The sequence below is a fragment of the Talaromyces proteolyticus genome (assembly GCF_021365285.1).
Source record: "Talaromyces proteolyticus strain PMI_201 chromosome Unknown BGW36scaffold_5, whole genome shotgun sequence".
In the NCBI taxonomy this organism is placed as follows: domain Eukaryota; kingdom Fungi; phylum Ascomycota; class Eurotiomycetes; order Eurotiales; family Trichocomaceae; genus Talaromyces; species Talaromyces proteolyticus.
In genome coordinates, this window is record NW_025764281.1 from 466,366 (window position 1) to 490,210 (window position 23,845).

At 48.1% G+C, this 23,845-nt stretch overlaps 10 protein-coding genes across 10 annotated transcripts; 7 read left to right on the forward strand and 3 right to left on the reverse strand.

Annotated features, from left to right (window-relative positions):
* Positions 1-4,539: 4,539 nt before the first annotated feature.
* Positions 4,540-6,347, forward strand: BGW36DRAFT_376037 (uncharacterized protein). Its single transcript, XM_046215837.1, has one exon. It carries the CDS (start codon positions 4,709-4,711, stop codon positions 6,113-6,115), a length of 1,407 nt encoding a protein of 468 aa, XP_046072878.1. The 5' UTR covers positions 4,540-4,708; the 3' UTR covers positions 6,116-6,347.
* Positions 6,348-6,555: 208 nt separating this feature from the next.
* On the forward strand, positions 6,556-7,404 carry BGW36DRAFT_294043 (PBSP domain protein; the record flags this gene model as incomplete). The annotated part of the gene is made up of 1 exon (XM_046211055.1): positions 6,556-7,404. One exon carries the CDS (start codon positions 6,556-6,558, stop codon positions 7,402-7,404), a length of 849 nt encoding a protein of 282 aa, XP_046072879.1.
* A 143-nt stretch (positions 7,405-7,547) lies between these two features.
* On the reverse strand, positions 7,548-9,323 carry BGW36DRAFT_145596 (ribonuclease III domain protein). The gene has a single exon (XM_046209471.1). The coding sequence runs from the start codon at positions 8,906-8,908 to the stop codon at positions 7,691-7,693; it is 1,218 nt and encodes a 405-aa protein (XP_046072880.1). The 5' UTR covers positions 8,909-9,323; the 3' UTR covers positions 7,548-7,690.
* On the forward strand, positions 9,225-9,515 carry BGW36DRAFT_294328 (uncharacterized protein; the record flags this gene model as incomplete). The annotated part of the gene is made up of 2 exons (XM_046211086.1): positions 9,225-9,247; positions 9,332-9,515. 2 exons carry the CDS (start codon positions 9,225-9,227, stop codon positions 9,513-9,515), a joined length of 207 nt encoding a protein of 68 aa, XP_046072881.1.
* Positions 9,516-9,746: 231 nt separating this feature from the next.
* On the reverse strand, positions 9,747-11,057 carry BGW36DRAFT_396204 (putative PfkB family carbohydrate kinase; the record flags this gene model as incomplete). Its single annotated transcript, XM_046218132.1, has 3 exons — positions 9,747-10,603; positions 10,655-10,915; positions 10,985-11,057. The coding sequence occupies 3 exons, from the start codon at positions 11,055-11,057 to the stop codon at positions 9,747-9,749; spliced, it is 1,191 nt and encodes a 396-aa protein (XP_046072882.1).
* Positions 11,058-11,626: 569 nt separating this feature from the next.
* On the forward strand, positions 11,627-13,368 carry BGW36DRAFT_426128 (adenylyl cyclase-associated protein; the record flags this gene model as incomplete). The annotated part of the gene is made up of 4 exons (XM_046220220.1): positions 11,627-11,673; positions 11,745-11,994; positions 12,050-12,351; positions 12,402-13,368. The coding sequence occupies 4 exons, from the start codon at positions 11,627-11,629 to the stop codon at positions 13,366-13,368; spliced, it is 1,566 nt and encodes a 521-aa protein (XP_046072883.1).
* A 565-nt stretch (positions 13,369-13,933) lies between these two features.
* BGW36DRAFT_406391 (fungal-specific transcription factor domain-containing protein) lies at positions 13,934-16,398 on the forward strand. Its single transcript, XM_046218998.1, has 3 exons — positions 13,934-14,176; positions 14,233-14,265; positions 14,328-16,398. The coding sequence occupies exons 1-3, from the start codon at positions 13,994-13,996 to the stop codon at positions 16,026-16,028; spliced, it is 1,917 nt and encodes a 638-aa protein (XP_046072884.1). The 5' UTR covers positions 13,934-13,993; the 3' UTR covers positions 16,029-16,398.
* A 45-nt stretch (positions 16,399-16,443) lies between these two features.
* Positions 16,444-17,716, forward strand: BGW36DRAFT_376046 (putative 2-dehydropantoate 2-reductase). The gene is made up of 2 exons (XM_046215838.1): positions 16,444-16,793; positions 16,860-17,716. Exons 1-2 carry the CDS (start codon positions 16,595-16,597, stop codon positions 17,696-17,698), a joined length of 1,038 nt encoding a protein of 345 aa, XP_046072885.1. The 5' UTR covers positions 16,444-16,594; the 3' UTR covers positions 17,699-17,716.
* Positions 17,717-18,390: 674 nt separating this feature from the next.
* Positions 18,391-20,241, forward strand: BGW36DRAFT_293993 (aromatic amino acid aminotransferase-like protein; the record flags this gene model as incomplete). Its single annotated transcript, XM_046211050.1, has 3 exons — positions 18,391-18,508; positions 18,568-19,147; positions 19,212-20,241. 3 exons carry the CDS (start codon positions 18,391-18,393, stop codon positions 20,239-20,241), a joined length of 1,728 nt encoding a protein of 575 aa, XP_046072886.1.
* A 1,071-nt stretch (positions 20,242-21,312) lies between these two features.
* BGW36DRAFT_293355 (uncharacterized protein) lies at positions 21,313-23,835 on the reverse strand (the record flags this gene model as incomplete). The annotated part of the gene is made up of 2 exons (XM_046210994.1): positions 21,313-23,481; positions 23,560-23,835. The coding sequence occupies 2 exons, from the start codon at positions 23,833-23,835 to the stop codon at positions 21,313-21,315; spliced, it is 2,445 nt and encodes an 814-aa protein (XP_046072887.1).
* Between the last annotated feature and the right edge of the window lie 10 nt (positions 23,836-23,845).

The window sequence follows — 23,845 nt, forward strand, 5'->3', positions numbered from 1 at the left end:
GGACCTCCGAGAAGGTGTTCATAAGGCCAAGGACTCGAACTGGAATATTGGAGACAGTGGTCTGCTCCGGTATAAAGATGCGGCCTATGTGCCGCCGGACAAGGCCCTACAGTCGGAAATCATGAGGAACAACCATGATGACGCCCAGGGAGGGCATTTCGGAAAAGAACGAACCCTGGCGGCAGTACGCCGAAAGTACTACTGGCCGGCAATGGAGGCTGACATAGAATATCATGTCCGAACCTGTGCGGTGTGTCAGAAAACGAAGGTGCACCGACATAAGGAATATGGCTTACTGAAGCCCCTACCAGTTCCCAGCGAACCATTTGAGGTCGTGACTATGGACTTCATCACCGAACTACCCCCAGCAGAGTGGCGAGGGGAGACGGTCGATGCTATCCTAGTTATAGTAGACCCTTTCTCGAAGTATTGCATCTACCTCCCTACCCAGAAGGCTCTGACGGCCGAAGGGCTGGCGAAGCTGCTATACGAGCACCTAGTTCAATGGATCACATTGCCGAAACACATAGTATCGGACCGTGATAAGCTTTTCACCAGCGGGTTCTGGCAAAGCATGTGTTTCTATCTCGGAATCACCCGTCGGCTATCCACCACAGCTCACCCTCAGTCAGATGGCCAAACCGAACGACAGAACCAACTCATAGAGCATTATCTGCGTTGCTATACCAATTATGAACAAACAGATTGGCCCCGGTGGATCCCTATGGCGCAGCATGTATATAATAACAGCCGCCATAGCGTCACAGGGAAAACTCCGATGGAGGTGCTGATGGGATTCCAAGGGGACCTTCGCATAGACGTGACGAAAGAATCTCCGAACGAGAATCTTGACGCAAAACAGAGAGTAGAGGGGCTCCAAGCGGTGCGAGCGCAGCTCCGAACAAGATTGGAAGCCGCGAAAGGGTCCCAGGCGAAGTTCTATAACCGCCGAAGGATAGAAAAGACCTACAAAGTAGGGGATCAGGTCATGCTTCGGACGAAGAATATAACGTCATCCCGATATTCGGGGAAGCTAGATGATCGTCAGATAGGCCCTTTCCGAATACTAGAAACATGGGGAACAAACGCCTACCGTCTAGACTTAACCCCAAGATACAGAGGCTTACACCCAGTATTCCATGTGTCCCTATTGGAACCATACTATACTGCCGCGAGGGGCCCTATACCGACGGAACCGATCCTAGTCGACGATGTACCCGAATATATAGTACAGGATATCGTACAAGAACGAATCCGCGGACGGCAGACCCAGTACCTAGTCCGATGGAAGGGCTGGCCCGTCGAAGAAGCAACCTGGGAGCCGGCGGAGGCCCTGCAAGATGTCGAAGCCCTAGATATCTACCTCAAGCGCAAGGCCGAAGGGTCTACCGTAGGAAAGCTACGTACCAGGCGCAGGGGAAGGGGCCGGAGAAAGAACGACTCTTGAAATTAGGCCCGCAGGCCGCACCCACGGTGCAAAAAGCTAAACTAAAAACCTAAACCCCCGAAGGGGAACCCAAACACATTCATAAAAGAAGCCCCGAAGGGCGCACCAAGGATATCATAATGCCCGAAGGCCCAACAAACCCCAATGCCCGAAGGCCAAGCAAAAAGAACTACCCATAAAAAACCCGAACGTAATCGTCCAGGTCGCGCTGTGCCTCGGACACACGACGAACCAGACGCACAAGGCGGTCATCCCGCGCAGGTGCTAACCCCATCAAATCCCCGTAACCGGGGGCGGACAAGCCGCGCGAACCATAGGGACCCGTAAAGGTGTCCGGCCTAGCTGCCTGGTTCGCATTGAACAGGGGCCCTGGGACGCCATAGCGAGCCGGCGGGCGTTCACTCCCCCAACCAAGAGCACCCGACATGAGCGCAGGCTCAGTCTGCTGCACGGGGGTCGCACCAACCGACTCCCCGAGGTGGTCGGCCGACCGAGGAGCCTGTCGACGGCGCATGGCCATGTCGAGACTCACAACGGCCTCCTCCCAACCCTCGGACCGAGAGCGCACCTTCCCAACTACCTCGCGAGCGAGGGACTCTTGTTCAGTTGGCACCTATGATCTGTTAGCAAACATCTGAACGCGTAGAGCGGAACATTCGGACGCGTGAGGAGAAGACATTCGACGCGTAAAATCAAACATCCGAACAGGCTGAGCAGACAACAACACACACAGGGAAGGACACTTACCACCTTACAGTCGGCCGCAGACTTTTTCAAGCGCTTGCAGCGCGCGCAGGGGCCGGCAACCGCACCGCCACAGACGAGATCGGGCTCATCGCCAAGGGCCCGAAGGCACCGTTGGCAGGGCAGAGGGCCCTTATGCCCGCGAGGCCGCAGGGACATGGTGGACTTTGGGCGGGGGGCGGAGCGAGCGCGGCGGGCAGGCGAGCGGCGCACAGGCGAGGGGGTGCGAGGCGCGGGCACAGGCGAGGGGGTGCGAGGCGCAGGGGCAGGCGAGGGACGCGCAGGGGAGGCCGAGCGAGCGCGAGCGGCAGGCGGGCGCAGGAAGCCCTGCTCTCCTATCAGCCAACCTTGGTTCACAAGAGTATTGCGAATGGCGTCAGTTACTTTCTTATCCCGCCTCGCAAGCGGGGAGACAATCTCATCCTCCGAAGAGGACGAGAAAAAATAGGCGGGGGGGGCGGCGCACGGGCGGACGCGCGGGCGCGCAAGCCCCTACGTAGACGGCGAGGCACTATCCCACGTTAGCACTAGACTCCCCGATAGACGCGCGCATAGGCGCGCAAGGAGGTGAATCCATAGACATATGCATATACATGCGTATAGCCTCACTTACTCGCACAGAGACAACACAGGACCAGAGGAAACAGAAAAACCGCGCAGAGAGGCGGCGCACTGGGCAGGATGGTGTTGCGAAAGGAAAGAAAATTTCCAGAGGTGCGACAAACAGACGAATGTTCAAAACAACAACAGCGCGGGTGCGGCACATGGCGACGGACCCACTCATCCGCCTGCCAAGCAACGTGCGCGGCAACCGGCATATAGTGCAGCCGCACCGACGCCAAGCCGTCACCCGTCGGATCATCTCTAATCCGCCACATACCCTAGAATCAGCTCAGGAACGCTGATTCCGTTAAAAGGGGGGATAATGTGAGGCCCTACATGTTATAAGAGGTCTATAACCCTTCGGCGCCTCTGAGGCACCTTCGGAGGACCTCACAGCGCCGCTGCCAAGGCACTAGCTAGCCGAGACACTATATAATCCGCACCTGCGGCCACATATGCCGCAGGTCAGCAATCAGTCTGTATCTAACCGAGCCCTACGTTCGACCAATAAATCCCAACGTTTGCCTGCTTTCCAGTAACCGTCTCACACTTGTGTCAGACTCCATTTTACTAACAAATTTTGTTTAGCACTATACCCTTTTAATAAATAAAAATGTCAAAAATTACACACATAATTTTGGTCTACTTACTTTTAGGTATTAGCGGCCATTAGGTTATCGGTAGGCGACGCCCGCACGCTCGGCTCCCAAGAGAGTGGCTTGGTACCCGCCAGCCCTCCCAAGGCCCCCGAATCGCCCTGCGCAAATAAGCGGCTTGGGCGAGGAATTCATTCGTACATTGTTACGCGAGGCACACAAGTTTAGGATAGGTAGTGAGAGGAATCAGGGGCTTCGGCCCTTAAAACCCTCTAGCGCCTGCTGAAATGAGATCTTCATAGCTTAAAGCTAGGTAAGATCATTAAAAATGATTAGATAAATAAATATATAACACAATGTTCCTGAAATAACCGCTACATATTAGTTCTTCTTTTCAAGCTTAGTTTTTTAGTAGATAGCATAGCCTGTCTGAACGCAACTCACTCAAGGAGGCCCTTGGGCCTTGTAGGTAGTCTAGGTTCGACCCCTAGCCGTGGAAACGTTTCTTTCTCCCTCACCTACTGCCCAGTATTTAGTCCATGGACAAGCAGGGTCCATGATATTTTCTTGTTTCCTTGTCTTTTCATCCCTTGGTGTTTTAGACTTGATATGGAGACACTATAGAGACTACGCCTGTTGTTTTCGAAGCTTACAAACGTCGCTGAACGGTCGCTAGAGCCTTAGGTCCAACTGGTTCATTGGGTCACCATTTTCAATGCCGTGGAGGAAGTGGTTGAGAAACCTTTTTTGAATTCACAAGCCCAAACCTTGTTTTAAGATGTTGAAATCCAGGAAGAAGGCTGAGTTCTCCCTCTTTTCTAAAAATAAACACGTTCTCAAGGTCTACATCCTGCTAAATTAGACCATACTGACTATTAGCCTTGAAGATAAAAAGTTTTGCTTAATTTTAGCAAAATTTGGGCTCGTTTGTATCATGACACGCCTGGCGAATATTGGGATATTGGGATGCTTTTGTCTACTATCCGTCTAGATTATTACCAACACAACGCCATTCCTAACCAGTCAAAGAGCATTAACTAGTTAGTTCATTAGTGCCAGAATATTTGGCACTAACAGTTTTGGGGATAGTTTTGGGAGTAGGTACTGTAGTTGCGAAATGCCCAAAATTAAGATCATCAGCGCCAAAAACGGGACCAAAATGTGGTTTTAAAAAAAATTTACGGCTGACGTCCCTTTCCAAATCCGGGTGTGTGTACCACGCCCCTTTTTAAAGTTAGTACAGATGTAACAGGTCCGATTCCAAAAAGTAAACACACCAGGTTTATGTTGTTCTGTTCTGTGTGAAAGAAAGGTCACGATGTTGTTCAAACCCTGGCAGCTTGCTGCAGTGATCTCGTCCGCAGCAATTGCAACCAGCGCGTCGTCACCAATTGAGCAGGATTTCGCCCCGGAAGACATTATCTCGCGTGACGTCTGCATTCTCGGAGGCGGGGGTTCTGGGACATATGCTGCTATTCGTCTGAAGGACTCGAACCACAGTGTGGTAGTTGTAGAGCGAAATGATTACTTGGGAGGTCACGCTGAAACCTTCTACCTTGACGACGAGAAACAATTTATAAACTATGGCGTCGAAGGCGTTTTTAATGATGACCTTTCCAAGGAATATCTTGAGCGATTGGGAGTGTCTTGGGATTCACTTGCTTTGAGCACGTTGATCGATAAATATGTTGATTTCAACACCGGTAAAGAAGTGTTACCACCTTCAGACCTTTTGACAACGGTAGTAGGTGCAGCTTTATACCGACTTGCAATTCAGAAATATACCACACTGGACCAAGGAGTGTACAATTTGCCGGACCCGGTACCTGAAGAGCTCCTTGAACCGTTCAGCAAGTTTGTTGAAGAACATGCCCTCCAGGGCGTATTGCGCTTGGTCTTGATGTTTGCTCAGAACGTTGGTAACATTCTTGATGCGCCATTGCTGTACATCATTCAGAACTTTGGCGTGCCTCATATCAACGCTCTGCTTGAAGGGGGCTATATAACCCCCAAGAATGGCATAGCCGAGCTATATGACAGTGCTGCCAAAGTTCTCGGCAACGATGTCCTCTTCCAAACCACGGCCATCGAAACGAACCGCTCGGACTCGGGTGTCAGCATTCTCGTCGAAAACCATGCTGACGGCAGTCGAAAGCTGATCAAAGCAAAGAAGCTCCTCATTACATTCCCACCACTTCTAGAAAGCCTGAAGGGATTTGATCTCGACACGAAGGAAACCGGCCTTTTTGAAAAATGGAACTGGATGTCTTACCATGTAGCCATTGTGAACAACACTGGAATCCCATCAGGCATTACTGTTGGCAACGCAGACCCGAACAATGGGCCGGCTAGTCTACCACATACTCCATTCCAGTGGGAACTCGAGTACCTCGGTGTCCCTGGCTATTTGGCCAGCAAGATTATTGCCAACTCCAGCGTCACCGGTGATGACGCGAAGAACCTCGTCATTTCTGACATCAAACGCATGGGTGCTGTAGGCACATTTGACGTCCCAGCTGACGGTCCGAATATCGTGCAGTTTGGCAGCCATTCGCCCGAGACATTGATTGTATCGACGGATAATATTCGAAATGGGTTCTATAAGAACTTGTATAGCTTGCAGGGCAGGCACAGCACCTTTTACACTGGACTGACGTTCTGCACTGACTACTCGTCTGTGCTGTGGGCATACACCAACACCGTCATTGAGAAGATGTTTTCGTAATGGCATTTCGTTCACATGTATATAATGATTTGATAAAAGTTTTGTCAGCTGGTACACATTCTGTTATAGATTTGGAATTTTGTAGAAGAAACTTTAGTGTGCGGGTTGATGGTTTTATAGAAAGACATTGGATAATTCTCAGTTTTTGATGTATCTGTGAGTCTGCTTGGTAGGTTGTGCCCTGGCCATCTATCTCATTATTCCGATTGTGTAGTTTGAAATTAGAAATTAGGTGATTGAAACGAATTCGTAGAGAATTCTACAGACTTGTGATTGGTTGCAGATGGTGTAGTAGGAAAAAGCCCTGAGCCAACCACCATTAATGCTATAATTAGCTTCCCCGCGTACAATCAACATTTTTAAATCTACAACAACAAGAAACATCCAACTCCCATAAAAATCCCATACATCAAGCACATATTTCTAATACTTCCATCACCATGACCAACAAAACCGTCGTCCCTTCCCCCCTCCCTATCCATACCAAGCCGCATTCTCAACCCGCCAAAACTAGTGATGCCGAACCAAGCCTACCAAAACCCAAACTGCGCCTTCATTTACAAGATGCTCGCCATGCAGCTGCAGCCTCATTTTTCCGCTTCATACCAGACCTCGAAGCAGTACTAAACTCCGCACTGGCGGCCATTGTCGACCAACTTTACATTCCTTCATCATCATCTTCTAATAAACACAAAGCACCAGCATCGTTTACTCCCACCATCCCACCTACCCGCTCCGTGACCATCATCCTAGAAGACTTTAACGGCGTAGCATACACCACTGGCACTGACCTAGACAACGATCATAAAGAAATCCATTTCTCACTATCATACATCAACCACGTGATCAACACCAACAGCGACGCGCTCAGCGAGCTAAAAGGCGTACTTACCCACGAACTAGTCCATTGCTACCAACACACTGCGCCTCCTCCCGCCAGCTCAAAGGATAAAGATATCCCGCATCCACCGGGAGGTCTGATCGAAGGCATCGCAGATTTTGTTCGCCTAAAAGCTGGTCTTGTTCCACCGCATTGGAAGAAGCCAACAAATTCGAAGGAGCGGGCGGAAAAGTGGGATGCGGGGTATCAGAATACGGCGTTTTTCTTGGAGTGGTTGGAGGATGAGCGAGGGCGAGGGACGGTGGGGTTGGTTAATGATCGGTTGTTGACGAGGGGGTATGTTGGTGAGGAGGAAGGGGACACGGATGGGAAAGGCTTTTGGAGGGGGTTGTTTGGAGTTGGTGTGAAGGAGTTGTGGGAGGAGTATGGGAGGTATTTGGATAGGTAGATGGAGTAATATAAGATGTGGTATATGTATTGATAAGTTATTGCAGTAACATCCGCTAGCGAAAGCATGTCATTCGGGTTGTATTATTTGCATCGGTGTTTTGTTGTATAGGGTATAGGTTATTGTATTGAGATTCGATAGTATACAGTACATGGCAAGTCCATTCCCAATAGTCCATACCAAATATGCAATTAACACAGAAGAAAAACACCAATCACAGCACCCTCAGATGTCGGTACCATAATAAAAACAATGACGAAGATTAAAAAATTTTGTATGACGCCTCTTACACAAACACTTCTCCCCAGTCCACATATACGGGCTTCCAGGGCTTAGCATTTGGCTCCTCCATGGAACTTGGTACCCGCACTTCCAGCGGGCTATATAGGTACCAGCCCTTGAGCGCTGCAATTGCCGCACGAGTGCGCGCTTCCACAAGACTTGCGCCAGTGCCTTCTCCTAATTTATCCTGGCCTGAAAAGACTCCAACAATGAACACTGGAGATCTGCTGTGTCGACCAGTCTCGCTAATTATTTTGGCGACAGGGGGCTCGAAGTTTTCCCGGGCACAAAGTCTAGCCAAGTCGCGGGTCGGTTGTGTGAACGAGAATAACTTAGAGATATCAAGGTGCCGAGAAAGAATGTGTTCTTCAAAGAACCGTTTAGCTGCTGGGAGACCTGCATGCAAATAAATAGCTCCCATGACTGCTTGCACAAATGTTGATTGGGCTGCTTCAGCCGTTATACCCGGTATGCTTTCGGGGTCTGGCAGTGTCGGATCGAGGTGCTTCGGGTTGGTAGCCTTTATCGATGGCTCACCGAAGGCATCACTGTAGACAATGCTAGCTGTGATTGTCGGTTTTTGTTTTCTGATTGGACGTGTAGTCGTCGAGGGATCTATGGTGACCTCGGTGCCGGGTGCAACTCTCTTGAATTGGAGCAGACCAGGATCAACCTCTTTTCCAGGAGCAGCAGCCAGTTCAAGGCCCCACTCGTGTGATATAGCTGCGAGGGTTTTAGGACCCATATATGCATACACCGCGGCAAATAAGACGGTCGAGGGGAGTCGAGGAAAGGCACAGATCAGGTATTCGGTCGTATATAGTGCTAAGAGGTCATGGCCCAGAACCGATAGGGAATGATTGTTGAATTTAGGATACGGATCTGCGGAGGCATCAATCAAGGCCCGTGCCAGCGTCTCAATGGGTAATTTTTTGGGGAGTGCGAGTCGAGCATGGAGAGCGAAGAGTTTTGGCGATGTCCGCGGCAACGATTTGAGGGAGTATGTTGGATGTGGGTATTTTAATTTGTGTTGGGGTTGAGAATGCGGTATCTCTGATGATGATGTATTATCAATTGATCGATCGTCTTGGGTTTGGACCGCCGCCGACGCCGTGGACTGCCATCGCGTGCTAACGTTGACCTGTCGATATAATCGACCACCCGGCGTGGTCCGCGGCGACAGGACCGAGCGGCTCCATCGCTGGAGCTGCAGTCTTTTCATCGGGTGTCCTGAGCACCTGGCGGAAACCTAGCACGGGAGGAGATACAATTGGAAAGGGAATGGCTGTAGACGTGCGGATTGAGTAGGAGGTGACGGTAATTGCAGCAGCCTCGAAAAGAAAAATGTCCAGCTCGGGGAAAGTCACGGGGACAGCGCGAAAAGGATGGCGGCTCGCTAAACCTTTCTGGAACTAGCTCCCAAGTCACGGGCGCCAGCGAGCCAGCCGTAACCAGCGTCAAATCAACGTCGCTTGATTTCAGCGCACCTGTCTACTCTCTGTATACCACAATTCACAGTACCAATTCCTTTCTTCACGATGGGAGGCGGCGGAAAGATCCCGTAAGTGACATTGGCCATCCCACTTTGCTCCCCTTGTACTGTATTCAAAGAGAACTGTGACTAACAGCTGACCAAACGTTATAGGTATCCGAAGGAAGTCTGGTCTCCAGCTGGAGGCTGGTACGCGCAGCCGGCCAACTGGAAGGCCAACACAGCCATCATGGCTGCGGCAATTTTCGGCATCGCTGCGGCCACCTGGAGTCTCAGTGCAGAGCGTGAGTATCGTGACCGGATGCCCGAGCCCGGCCGATTCTTCCCAAGCCGATAGTTAGTCACCCAACCACATCATTTATTACGACGTTCGCTGACACTAGTAAAATAGCTGGAGCAAGCAAATTATCGAGAACGAAAAAGAGAAAGCGGCAAAGAATGAGTCATCGTGAACAGGAGATATTTTAGAATTGAAGGTGTTATTTCCAGTGTTTTTATTAGAAGTTGCGCACAGGGTGCGCTTGGAAAGGACATATGACCTCAATCTACCACAAGACTGAGATATGAATCAGTCTATCAGCCAATCATGGCTCTGAGAAGACTGTTCAAGCGTTTTACATAATCGCTGTGTATAAATACGGAGTCGTTCTATGAATTCAGTCCCGTTCCAAGTCTCTCTTCCATTTGCCGCCTTTGACACACTAGGCACACCGATCTGCTCAACGACAAACCCTGCGGCTACCGTAGCGCAAATCATAGCTTTTGGCACTTGGCCGTCATTCCCCCAAGTAGTCTTGATTTCATCCCAGTGGCTAGAGGTCGTCAATGTAGTGTCAAGAAGCGTATGACTCTGTCGTCCCTCGCTGATCATACCCTGGACCAATGCCCCAAGAAAGGAATTACCAGCGCCTGTAGGGTCTATTACTTTGGAACTCTCACCCAATTGAGGCTGATAATACGCTGGAAGCCATAGCCCCTTTCGACCTTTTGAATAAGAGTAACTGCCGTCTTTACCTGCTCTAATGACAAGGCACCCTTGCCTGTCTAACCCGATTCCAGATTGTAGAATTTTCCGGACCAGCTCACGGTCCTCCTCATCAGCCGCATTCCAGCCTGGACGGCCGAACATCATTCCCAGTTCGAGTTCGTTGGGACTGACCAAATCGACCATTTGACAGGCCGCTAAGAACTTTTCTTGGTCTTCCGGAGTACATCGATCGGGGACAGGTTCCCAGACGAATATTGGGTTCGAAGCTGATAGTGACGGGGCGTGCTCCTGTAAGGACTTTCTTTTGTGAAGAATTTCTTGAACAATATTAACGCATCGTTCGGATGAACAAACCATGTGGAATGTTTTCGAGAATAGTTGCGAATGGGAAAGCATTGAAGGCTCCAGCCGTAATTTTGGTGTCAAGTATTTGAAATCTGACTCTCAGCTACATAGACTTTCGTTGGTATTGATGGCTTGTATCTCACCTCGTTTCTCGTTTGCGCCATATCCATTCCATGCTCGAGTAGTCAGTCGTTCCTTGTCCTCCCTGATAATACAGCCAGTACCCCAGGATTGAATGATATTCATCATGTCTTCAGGGAAGTCGGATCCGACATCGAGGATCCAGCTCACGGCCTTTCCGTGCTCTTTCCCAGCAACCATGCGAGCCCCAACAACTGCGAAAGACCCGGCGCCTCCTATGATACCATAGACGGGCGGCCTGGAGCCTTCGAACTCGATATCATCTGAAGCCAGTTGACAATCAGATGCTTGTTTCTGTTTGGATATTAATGGAGACAAAGTTGAGCTCATACCTATAATAAACATTCCCAGAGTACAAAAGTCGACCTCATCTTCTCCCCTGGCAGAAGAATCCCCATCTCCCATCGTGTCTTCTTTCGTTGTCGGCCGTTCTGCGTTAGATATTGCAGCCGGGGGCTTCGGATATAACTTCAATATTTAATTGCACTATTCAGTCACATAAATTGATGCAAATCGCTTGTTCAGCGAGCTGCAGCATTCTAATCGCAATGAAATCCCAGGCTGGCCAAAAAGATAAATTGTAGTCGCATCATTGCTTAATATAATCTTTCTCTCTCTTTGCTTATCGGACCCACCCGGCGTTATCGGTGCCTGAGGTATTGTTGCCCTGCCGCCATCCAGAATAACGCAATCAGGCTAAGCTGGCCGCTTGAGCTCTGTTCGGCCACGCATCATCTTATTCCGACATCTATAGCATCTGGACACCAACCTGTGTCGGTGTCAGTCCAGTCAGCCTTCGTCCGCTATACATTATTTCTGGATTGGCTACGTCGATACTTATTGAGAGCATATACCTTTTTCTCGCCTGTGCCACGGTTTACACGGACACCCCTAAACCGAGCTGCCTACAGTAGCTGCCTGTGCTGCTATTACATCTCATCGCTGTCCTCTGTTCAATTCAGCGATCCGACAAAATGGCGACCGGACATCATATGCATAATATGACAACGCTCCTCAAAAGGTACGGTGCCAATTGTAATTTCAATATGCTATGCGTCTTGGGTTTGGCAAGAAATCTAACGTTGGAAACAGGCTTGAGGCAGCAACCTCTCGCCTGGAGGATATGGCCATGTCCTCCGACGGACCGACCTCTGCGACTCATCCGAACGCTCCAGTATCTTCTCAGGCTTCAGTTGCAGAACCGCCTAGGGAAGCAGCTCCACCACCGGCGCCGGCACCTACAGACCCCCCGCAAATCGAGGACTTTGACGATCTCATCAAAAGCGACGTGCAGGCTTTTGTGGACCTTGGCAAACAGATCGGAGGTTTAGTTGGAGAACAAGTATGCCGAATAACCAAGATTGAGTTGCGGTGCAACATAAGACTGATCTTCCTAGGCCGAAGCAGTCCTTCAAGCGTTTAGAGCCGAACGTACCTTTCTTCTCGTCACGACCAAGGCAAAGAAACCGGAACAATTGGCCCCAGAGCTTATCACCGAGCTTCACAAAGCTTCTGATAAAATCAATGCCATCCGTGAATCCAACCGACCTTCCCCCTTCTTCAACCACCTGAGCGCCGTTGCTGAAGGCATATTCGCACTTGGATGGTTTTCGGAGGTCAAACCTGCCGCGTTCGTCGCCGAGATGATAGCAAGTATTGAGTATTACGGAAACAAAGTTTTGAAAGAGTATAAAGAGAAGTATGAATCCCATAGAAATCCTTTTTGGCAAACGCTAAACCGTGGCATAGAGACCCGTTGCAAGTTCAATACATCCAAGCCTATTATAAACTCTTTAAATCACTCTCTACATATCTCAATAAGCACTACCAGAGGGGCTTGACATGGAACAACAAGAGCGACACTACTGCACTGGATGCGTTGAAGGAAATCCAGTCTGGCTCTTCCAAGTCTGCCCCAGCAGGAGCTGCACCACCACCACCACCTCCTCCTCCTCCTCCGCCGCCACCTCCTCCACCTGCCGACTTGGACTCGTCTGCTGGTGCTGGAGACATGTCTGCAGTATTCGCCGATATCAACCAAGGCGACTCCGTCACGTCTGGCCTGCGTAAAGTCGATAAGTCTCAAATGACCCATAAAAACCCCAGTCTACGAGCCAACACCACTGTTCCAGAACGCTCAGACTCAACCAGCAGTTTAAGCTCCCCCGTCAACAGAGGGAAATCCCCTGCCCCCGGCAAGAAGCCCAAACCAGAAAGCATGCGTGTCAAAAAACCGGCGCGTAAGGAGCAAGAGGGCAACAAGTGGTTCATCGAGCATTTTGAAAGTAACCCGGACGTCATCGAGATTTCGGCGCAGCAGAACCAGTCCATCCTCATTTCTCGCTGCAACAAAACAGTCATCAAGATCAGCGGCAAGGCCAACGCCATCTCCATCGACAACTGCAGCGGCCTGTCCATCATCGTCGATTCACTCGTCAGCAGCTTGGAAGTCATCAAATCCTCCAAATTTGCGCTACAAATTGACGGCGTTGTGCCTACGCTACTGCTAGATCAGGTCGATGGCGCCACCGTATATCTTTCACCACAGAGCATCAACTTGGAGGTCTTCAGCAGCAAGTCTTCGGGAATGAACATTTTGCTGCCGCCTGGAGAAGGCACGGATGATGATACCAAGGAATGTCCTCTGCCGGAGCAGATCAAGAGTTATATCAAGAACGGCGTGTTGGTTAACGAGATTGTCGAGCATGCTGGTTAAATCTTTCAATCAAGTTCTAGGGGGCTCTGTACCATTTAGGTCCGCAAATTCAACGTTCTCTTGGTAAATGCTGTATACGTTGGAATAGTTGGTATAGCTGCGGGCTTGGATTTGTATTACTATCATGTGCTAGATCAATATTGTACAATGTGCTAGTAAGACAAAATGTTAGTACTCTCATTTCGTCATGGACGGTATTTCAATGCGTTAAAACAAATCCTCTGCTAATTTATGCATGTCTGTCATATATATATGTATTCGTGAGCGAAGTAGATACCCTAGAGCCGCTCACTGAGCGCCCCAAGACACTCAGTGATCGCGCTGAGCATGCTCTGGGTGGTACTTCTTACAAGGCCAAACGTCACCGCGGGTGACATTGATCAATCTATGAATTATCCTGAGGATATGTTACTTCAGTATTCGAAAATTTGGCACTCGCTCTTCATATATGCCCAATACTAATAGAAAAACTTATGATTCTCCTCTAAAGTACTAGCCTTTTCGGACCGAAGTTGTAGCTTGTTATGTGGAGCCCGAAGTGCAATGCTCGTCGTCCCCCGCAATATCATCACCAACACCACACTAGAAACTGCAAAAGCAAAGTCAAGGACCAACACTGAATGTCATGGACCCCTCTCTTGTGCCTTATGCTTCAGACCATGACCTTTGGTCTCATCCGTCGTTGACACCCTCCGCTTTGCTGGTGGATTCTCTAACCGTCCCATTCGAGTTTACAGACACATATGAGTATGATCTAAGCCAGCAAGTGCAGCCTCCTTTAAAAAGACGCCGCGGCAAGGCTTTTACCGTAGGTTGTGGATGTAGCGTGTAGTCAGAAGATTAGCTAACATAGTCACGGCCCAGGGCTGTCTCACCTGTCGTGAGCGAAAAATAAAGGCATGTTGCTACCCTTCTGTCGCACGCCATGGTCACTGTAATACTAACCGGAGTGGATGCAGTGCGATGAGACCCGGCCTATCTGCAAGAACTGTGAAAGATCGAGGCTCTATGTTTGTCGCGGGTTCATCGACTCATCTGGAGCCATATCCTACGATAATTTCAGTCCGCAGGCTGTGAAAACGCCTTTGGCTACAAATTCGGTTTTACTGAACCGAGGAGGGTGCTCAATGCCCTCGAATATATCACGAACGCTTTCTAAGTTTCACCAGGTGCCTACTGATCAAAGGACAACCACAGCCGAGACTGAGACCGCGAGGTCACTAAATGGAGAGCCCATCAATCCGAGTCCCTCTCAGACGCCTTTTGCTTCGAGCAGAGAATTGGAGGCCTTGGATGAAAGCTGTGAAAAATATGAAGATTTGATCGCGCATTATCGTGATGTTGTCAGCTATATAATGATGCCCACCATTGATAGTGCTCGCAACCCCTGGCTTCAATTATATCTGCCTTGGGCACTTCGCAAACGACCCACGAAAACACAGTTAGCCTTGCGGTATGCACTGCTTTCGGTTGCGGCATATCATCGTGCTCGGACATCCCCACAGGCACTGTCTGATGATATATCAAAAGCATGCGAGTTCGAAGAAAAGGCTGCGTCCACGATAGCCGACCTTCTAGAACAATGTTCCGAGTTGACCGAGACATCAGACAAATGTGCACTCCTGGCAGCAGCCATGACCATGATCACTGTTAGTCTAGTCAGCGGTGATAGGACTAGTTGCCCAACACATATAGCTTTGGCGAATCGAGTATTCCATCAGACTGGAGGGGATGTATTTTGGAAATCCAATCTACAATCTGCAATATTGTATCAAATTTTCCGCTGTTATGGAATGCTTGCCAGCACGAGTCAAATCCAGCCTGAACAAAGCAAGTCGGAATTAGTGGTGGAAGATGCTGAGGACCAGTCTCCCCAAATACCAAATACCGCAGAGCATGGAGACGACGCCCTTATCCAGCGACACTACATTCTCGATATATCCTTCGGGATCAGTCTACAGACCATGAATCTCCTCAACAAGATTGTCTCTATAGCTCCTCGCCTACTAGAGAAAAACAACCAAGGTAATTGGCCAAGTGAATTGTTTAATGATTTGAAATCTTTAGAGGAGAGCCTTCACCGTATTGATGAGACCCAGTCATTTTCTAATTCGATGTGTTATCCATCCTGGACTCTAAATGAGTGTGAATCGTACGACGAATACTCGTCTACTGGACTTCCCTCTCCGATCAGCGAGGAGCTCATGATCAATCACCAACGCGCATTTCACAATGCTGTCATATTATTTTTCTATCGTGTAGTCTACCAAAACACTCGAAATAAGAAAATGCAAGTATTGTCCTCGAAATATCAGAAAAGCGGACAGCATTACGTCGACAAAATTCTAGAAAGTTTGGAGAATATTGATTGTTTAACTCGTGGTGCTAAGGTTCGGCCGGCCAGTACATTGTGGCCTTGTTTTGTTGCTGGCTGCGAGGCTATAGAAACCTCTTTAAGGCATCGTGCTTTCATCTGGCTATCTAAGATGGCTAAGAGGGGATTCGGAAATGTCGAACGAGCAAAACAACTTGTAATGGAGGTTTGGCGCAAGACTGACCGACACCTTGACGATGAAACCAAGATATACCCTTTGGGCCTGGGGCCTGTTGACTGGAGGCTGGTGATTAAAGAATCTGGTGTGTCTATACTTCTCTGCTGAAAATTAGCGTCTGACGCAATCAATCACATTGGAGAAATTTCAGTCTTTTCATTTTTGAAAGCGAGACCAAGGAAGTTCGGAAAGAATTGAATGCCATAAACCGACTACGTAGTCCGGGTACACATACTTATGTTAACAAGGGCAGGGCAATATCAGATAACGGCTGAAGAGAAATTAATTCATTGTGTATCTCTCCCTAACTTCCTCAGGCGCTATGATGAAAGATAACTTTTGCACAAGAAAGCAGGAGCCAATTAAGATCGAGTAGGTGAGAATGCGGGGAAGATGAACCTAAATACCCATGAATTCGCCCCGAGAGTTCGTATCACCTAGTTACATCGTACATTAGTGATACCGAACGGAGTTCTTGTGCCCCACGCCGCGGCGAATTACACGGCGACTCCGGCAGGTTATAGAATATTTTATTTATCTAAATAGTTGAAGGGAATGATTCTCAATAAAAAAAACCATTGGCATTGATTGAGTTGGAATACCCAGCGTCGCAAGCCAATTCACACTATGTCTCATTCCTTCGTCAACTCAGCCATCAAATATTAGATTCTAAAATGTCCTCAGCGAAGGCTAAGGTACTAATTCTCGGCACCGGTGGCGTCGGCACAATGGCGGCCTATGCTCTTGAAATTGGCGGAAAAGCGGAGGTCACTGCTATTATGCGCTCAAATTATGAGGCGGTTGAACGCAATGGGATCAATATCAATTCTATAGACCACGGCCATGATATCAAGGGATGGCGACCAACTACTAGTAAGTGAAAACGGCCAAATTCCAGCTCGACTCGATTAACTGGCCTAATTGAATATATCATGTCAGTCCGTAAGGAAGTTCCCAACGTTGTTGAGGAAGGCCTCCCAAGCTTTGACTACATTCTCATCACTACAAAGAATGTTGCCGATATTCCACCTAGTGTGGCGGCTATCATTGAGCCAGCAGTCACACCTGGAAAGACATCCATTGTGCTATCTCAAAATGGGCTCAATATTGAAAAGCCGCTGATTGCTAAATTTCCTACGAACCCTTTGATTAGCAGTGTCTCTATGATTAGTGTCACAGAAACAGGGCACGGCAATGTGCTTCACGACTTCCCTGATGCTCAAACTATTGGCCCTTTCAATAGTCCCGGTGTTTCAGCAGAGATTTCCGAAGCTGCAGCTCGGCAATACATAAATATTTATAATGCTTGTGACAAGCTTAGTCTTACTTACGAAGCAAATATACTCGAAACACGATGGAGAAAACTTCTATACAATGCCAGTTTCAATTCGGTGGCAGCAATCTTGCGAATGGATACTCTTCGTATGCGAATGAGTGAGCACATCATAGACGACTTAATTCGGCCAATCATGTTGGAAATCAAAGCTGGCGCTCATGCGTACGGGATTCATCTCGCCGATGAAACCCTCGAGTATTTGATTAGGGTGGACCCGATTGGTGCGCCGTTTAAGCCTAGTATGTGCCAGGATATTGAGAAAGGCAACTATATTGAATTGGAAACAATCATTGGCGAGCCACTGAGAGCGGGAGAGGCAAAGGGGGTATCGATGCCTATGCTGCGAACTGTTTACGGTCTTTTGAAAGGTCTGCAATTAAAGACCAAGGAGTCAAAGGGCTTGTGGACCAGTGAGTTTACCGAGAGCAATCCATATCAGTAGTTGTCTATTATAAAACAATAAACTGGGAATAGAATTAGTTAATGGCCATCTGCATCTGGTACATATGTTCATACTACAAGCTTGAATGGCCGCTGAAATTGGCTTTAGAATCAGTCAGAGAGACCTCGAGTGGCGTGTTCATGCTCAACACCAGAGATTCTATAGGTCAATAAGATTGGGGCTGTGTATTTCGCCACAAGAGACATACGTATCGGAACTATTGATATTTGGTTGGTTATCCTTTTTTGCCGAGCATTCGGCCCCTCCCTACTGTATAACCTCGCTCCGAAGCTACGGCACAGTGCCGAGAACAAGATAGAACCAAGATAGACTCGTAACTCGTGGTGTAATTACCAATTGTATGGCACCTGAAGGATCAGGCAACTGTGCCTAGAGTTGCCAAGTTACCATACGAGGAGGGAAGCAAATATGGATGCTCCTGTTGATAAGATTCCAGATCATCCAAGTATACTTACTAATCGGGACTCGTATCGTTGGATAACATAATCTGCGAAAGTTCGCTCCTGTAGCGAGCTGTGAAGAATAGCTGAACCAGGTCCATTACATGCGAAAACTTCCCATATATAGCGGTTTTTGAGTAAACTTGATTCATTTTATTCTCTTGCACCAAGGCAAAAGAAAGTTATTATTGCATCGCAGTATTTGGCTGTCAAAGAAAAATGACCGAGGCAATGGAGTCCCAGGATCTCTCCCATCACTTCTCAAAGGCTGCGCGAAGCAGGGTTCCTAATGTGATGAAGGAGTACTATCGTTTTCTGCGCGTTCCAGAAATGGGCAGCTTTGCCGGAGGTTTGTTTGTACAATCTTATCGGTCATGAACTTGAGTAGGATTTTAATGGCATTCACAGGCTCGCCATGCCCCGATTACTTTCCTTTCGATACGCTTGAATTTTCTGTTGTTCATCCAGAGAGCCTGTCTGTGAAAACCCAAGCCAATGGCTCGACACCACACGCGCAAGTCATTGCCAATAAGGTAAGCATCCAGCGCTCTGTACAGTCTTCGCATGTATCGCAACAAATTGATTTGGATACGGCACTTCAATACGGAATCGCGTCAGGAAATCCGGCCCTGTACGCATGGCTGCATAAATTGTTAAGGACAGTGCGTCACCCTGATGTTCCGTATACACCGGGTCCTAAGATTATTATTTGTGGCGGCTCAGCAGATGGGCTATCTAAGATCTACGACGTATTTTTCGACCCTTGGGAGGAGGGCGTGCACAAACTAGAGGATCGACAAGGCCTTCTTGTCGAGGAATTTGTATACCCTCCCGCGCTGGCACAGCTCAAGCCAAAGGCTGCGAACATAGTGCCTGTGAAGATGGATTCTGAAGGGTTACTGGTAGACGGGCCCGGTGGTCTCCTTGATGTTCTGGAAAACTGGAATTTGAAAAAGGGAAAGAGACCGCACATGTTCTACAGCGTTCCGTGAGTGTTTCTTCTCGTTGCCTTGTATACTAAGCGAAGCACTTCTAATTCAGACGTCATATAGAACCGGGCAGAATCCAACATCCGGCGTTTTGTCATACCAGCGTCGAAAGCAGATATATGAGGTGTGTTCGAAATTCGACGTTCTGATTGTGGAAGACGACCCATATTGGAACCTCTATTATCCCTCTAGTACATCACGATCTGCACAAGATGGTGAACATGCAATCGATAAGATTGTTTCGCAGCGCGAAAAGACCAGCACAGGTTACAAATTCCTTGACGAGCTCATTCCAAGCTTCCTTGAAATCGACACTGACGGGCGCGTGATTCGCATTGACACCTTTTCCAAGACAATTGCACCCGGATGCCGGCTAGGCTATATCACAGCCCAGCCTGGCATCTGCGAACAGCTGTTTAGGGTAACTGATGCAACCACTCAGCAGCCCTCTGGGTTCGTTCAGGCCATTATAGCAAAGATTCTCAGTGGCCTTAACTCATCTGTTGAAAACCCGGAGACAAATGGAGACAAATGTCAACAATCAGCACTCTGGGGATTCGATGGTTGGGTTCACTGGGTTGAAGGCCTTCGGGACAAATACCAGCAACGCATGATTACCATGGCGACGATATTCGAGCAGAATAGGCATATAATTACTGAAAGCGATACAGTCCCGATGTTCCATTTTTCATGGCCACGAGGTGGCATGTTTATCTGGGTAAAGATCAACATTTTCGCGCATTCTCTAGCTTCGTCCATTGATACAAAGCGTTTGATGCTGGCCTTATGGATTTTGTGTACACAAATTCCTTATCGGATTATCATGAATCCTGGAAAAGACTTCGCAGCAAATGCTCAAATTAGAGACGAGAATGCCTATCAGTACCTCCGCTTCTGTTTCGCTGCCGTCGATGAAAAAATACTTGTCTCGAAATCAAAAGCCTTTACTGAGGCTTGTAAGGCCTTTTGGAAATTCAATAGAAAGGAGGATATTGATCGTATTCTCGAAGAAGAAGACAAGTTGTCCCGTGGGTCTAATGGTGAGGTACAAACAGCAGATGACGTTGAACGCATGGTTCTTGAAGATTGGTAATTTTTTTTCTTTTTTAGGTTATCAACGGATTAGTTAGAGAAGCTAGACTGTTCCTACTTTGTACACCAAAAGTGACTTGTATTTGTATTAGTAGACGATGTTTTAGGTCAACGTAGCCACTGGTTGTCACCGTCGGATTCAACCTCTTGGAATGAATCCTCCCTTTGGATGAGCGATTTTTCCTGACATGGACAATACTGTCTCTTTGCCCATGCCGCCTCAAAGCAACGCTGGCTAACTCTAGGCTACGGTCCTAATCTATCCAAGACATTGCTAGAGAGGGTTGGAGGGAGGGCATATCCTCAGAAAGCTTAAAATGAAACTAAGAGATGATACTCACAACTATTACCAAAAAATGGCCCCAATAAATCTATTACATGAAGGACGCTTATAAAATACGTTAATCGCTATTAAGTGTAGAATATGGTTTATAATCTCTGAATACTCGTCTTTCAAGCTTATCTTATGCTGTAAGTATAACAACTATCAGAAATGCTTTTTCTAAAGTATCGAAATCGGTTTGCTGCCATTTTGGCAGTAAGCTCTATCTTTCAGCCTGCACATGGTTTGCCTGCCTATGATAAACGCAATCATACAAATCTTAGGCTTTAACTAGGCCGCAGGCAGTGTTTCCTAGAGCCACCAAACAACAATTCAGAATAGGAATACAGGCCATAAAGAAGCCCTAGACACTGTCAAATATCTTTAATTTTAAAAGGTCGATTTTTGCTTGTCGCCGCGGGGTTTTTTCCATCGACGTAAGGTTTATCTAGAATAGTAGAATCGCGTTACTGTTATACATAGTTTTCATATTTAAAAGCGTGCTCTCACAACATTTGAAACGAAGCCGGATCAACTAATTCAAATGTCCAATTAATGTAAATAGATTGAGTAAAAAAAACCTTTGAGAGGAATAATTAACGTATTTACTCTACATATTCATGAAAATAGTAAAAAAGTATTTAATTCATAATCGCTGGGTATTATTAACAGGCATGATAGACGTCGATACTGATCCTCCGGGGACCAATACTAAATATCTGATAAATATATCCAAAGCACACGATAATACTATCTTCCTGGTGACGATTCCTGACTCTTACACGTCCAGTCTTTCAGCTTCTTCGCCAACAAACTCCCCCCGCATTCGGCTGATTCAGGGTACCCGCCCCCATAACCCGCGTCTCCTTTTTTGAGTTTGCTGTACAGTTCGGTATTATTAATTTCGTTATTTTCAGTCTTGTTGGTGTCTTTATCTATTTGCATTTCTTGAGGCGATTGAGATGTCGAAGAGCCGATGCGGGATGAGGGTGGGCTTTCTGCCATTTTCTGGAATGGTTCTGCTGGAACCGGTTGCCAGAGATTACCGAAGGCGATTGATGAGCTGGAGTCGGGGGCAGGAGTATGCCTGGGCTTCGGTGTGGATAGTTTGAATGGCAGGGTAGAGATTCTGCCAGCTGTTGCTGACAACGATGAGGCGGGAGGGGAATGATGGGGGTAAGGGGAGTGAGCGTGGTGGTGGTCTTGATGGAAATGAGAGGCTGTGAAACCTATTCCCGCGCTGAGTCTTCTGTACGGCTTGTCAATCGCCGAGCGATGCTTAGTATGCGACAAGTCCTTTACCGGCCGGTACGGACTGTAGCGAGGCTCTGGATACTGGATCTCGTTTCGCAGTTTCTCTTTACCGTCCGGAACGCGGTTGGCGAAGACGACGCGGATAGTTGAATAGAGGTAGAAGCGACCCTTAGCCGTGCAGCAGATGTTCAGATGGATGAGGTATCTGAGCATGGGCTTGTCTTTGGGATCATCGGTCGAATTTAAAGATGCTTCGGGTCGGTCTGTGCCAAAGTTTTTGCGGGCGGTTAAGGGCATATCAATGATGGGACCAGCTGAATAGCTTCGTTGCCGAATAAATGTCTTCGACCCGGGTTCCATATCATCGAGGTCATATGGTACAAGGAAGAGTTTGACGGCGGTTTTGTTGGGGTTTTTAATCACGATCTGCAGCTGGCCTCTTTGGGGGATGCGATAGAAGACTCCCGGTGGGGTTTTCAATGCATCAGACCGACTCGATCTTGATCGTTTTTCCCGTTTGCGAGGATTGTCGGAAGCAGTTGATTTTGGTGAATGGGAACGTGTGGATGAGTCCTTGCTTTCGGTAGACGGACTTGTGCGGCGACGGTTGCGTCTCTCTTCACCAGACTTATCTTGCGTGAGGGAGTTTTCGAGGTCAATCAACCCGACATATGGACTTGGGCTGTCATCGGATATGGAACGACCGGTTCCCGAGGTTGGATAACTATAAAAGACTGCGGGAAACGGCACCGTAATGTGCGGCGGACATTTCAGATTTGATTTGCATTTGCCTCTTCCTAGAACACCGATCTGAGCGGTGAAGTCTAATGGCTTCGAAGGACTAGTTGACATTCTTCCACGAAGAATAGACTCTTCATATGACCCAACCATTGAAGCATGAATGCGAGGAGATAAATCCGATGCCAGCGATGGCCGCCTATGCCGAAAGGTCGTCTGTGGCGAAGACGCAAGCTGGAGGCTGTATGTTGATGACCTGCGTGGTTGATGAGCCTGAGAGGGCAGATTTTCTTCCCTTTGCATGGAGGCGAAAGATTTGCTGAATCCAATCCCTTGTGACTGCACCGGTGGGGAGCCACGAATCTGTCTGAAAATTTCCGGTGGTAGCGTTCGACGTCGATTGCTTTTCTCCAAATGAGAGGGCGAGTCTGCGAACTCGGGCTTTAGTGAGAAATCAAGATCGGCGTTATTTGCCTGATATACTAGGGGACTAGTGGGAGCCTTCAGAACATAACTTGAAGACAAGGATCCCAAGGAGGGTGCCCGGGATCTTGAATCCGAATTGTTGATGCGTCCAGCCAGTGGGCTTGTTTCGGGATCTCGGAAATGTGAGTGGATAGAAAAAGAATGAAGATACCATGGCGTAGTAGGAGATGTACTAAAGGGCTGAGTGCTTGTATGCTCGTATGGTAAATTATCCAAGCGTTGATTGCTTGGGCGTTCTGAGCCACGGTCTTGACTACCTTCTCTGAAGTCACCAGAATGCAAGGCCGAACGTGGTCGTTCGATTTCTGGTGATGGAGCTAGTGAGCCTTTCTCATTGGGGCTAGACACATCTCGCGCGGAAGTCAGTGATGGCGAGTATGCTACATCATTTTGAACCCCAAAGGGCTGTGGAAGACTCTGCTGAAAAGGATAGCGTTCCGACTATTAAATAGAATTAGTCTTCTATCTATAAATAGAGCAAGTGTAAAGTAACTCAGGAGAAATAAATGTAGAACTCACTGCAAACTGCGATATCCAAGACGGATTTTGCTCTCGCTTGATAGACTGAATAAGTTCATCTCGCCGGTGAGCTGGTAACTGAGTAGACTCGTAGTCCTTGGCCTGGTAGTACGTGGGTGACGTTCCACTCATTTCAACATCTGCAGATTCACTATCCCTCCATTGCTGGGACCAAGGAGCCTTCTGAACGGAATCCTCATTTTCATTACTAGGCGGCCTACCCGAGGAATTGGTAAAAGATGATATCACTTTATCTGGGTCCTGAAAGATTGGCATTTTACGGGAC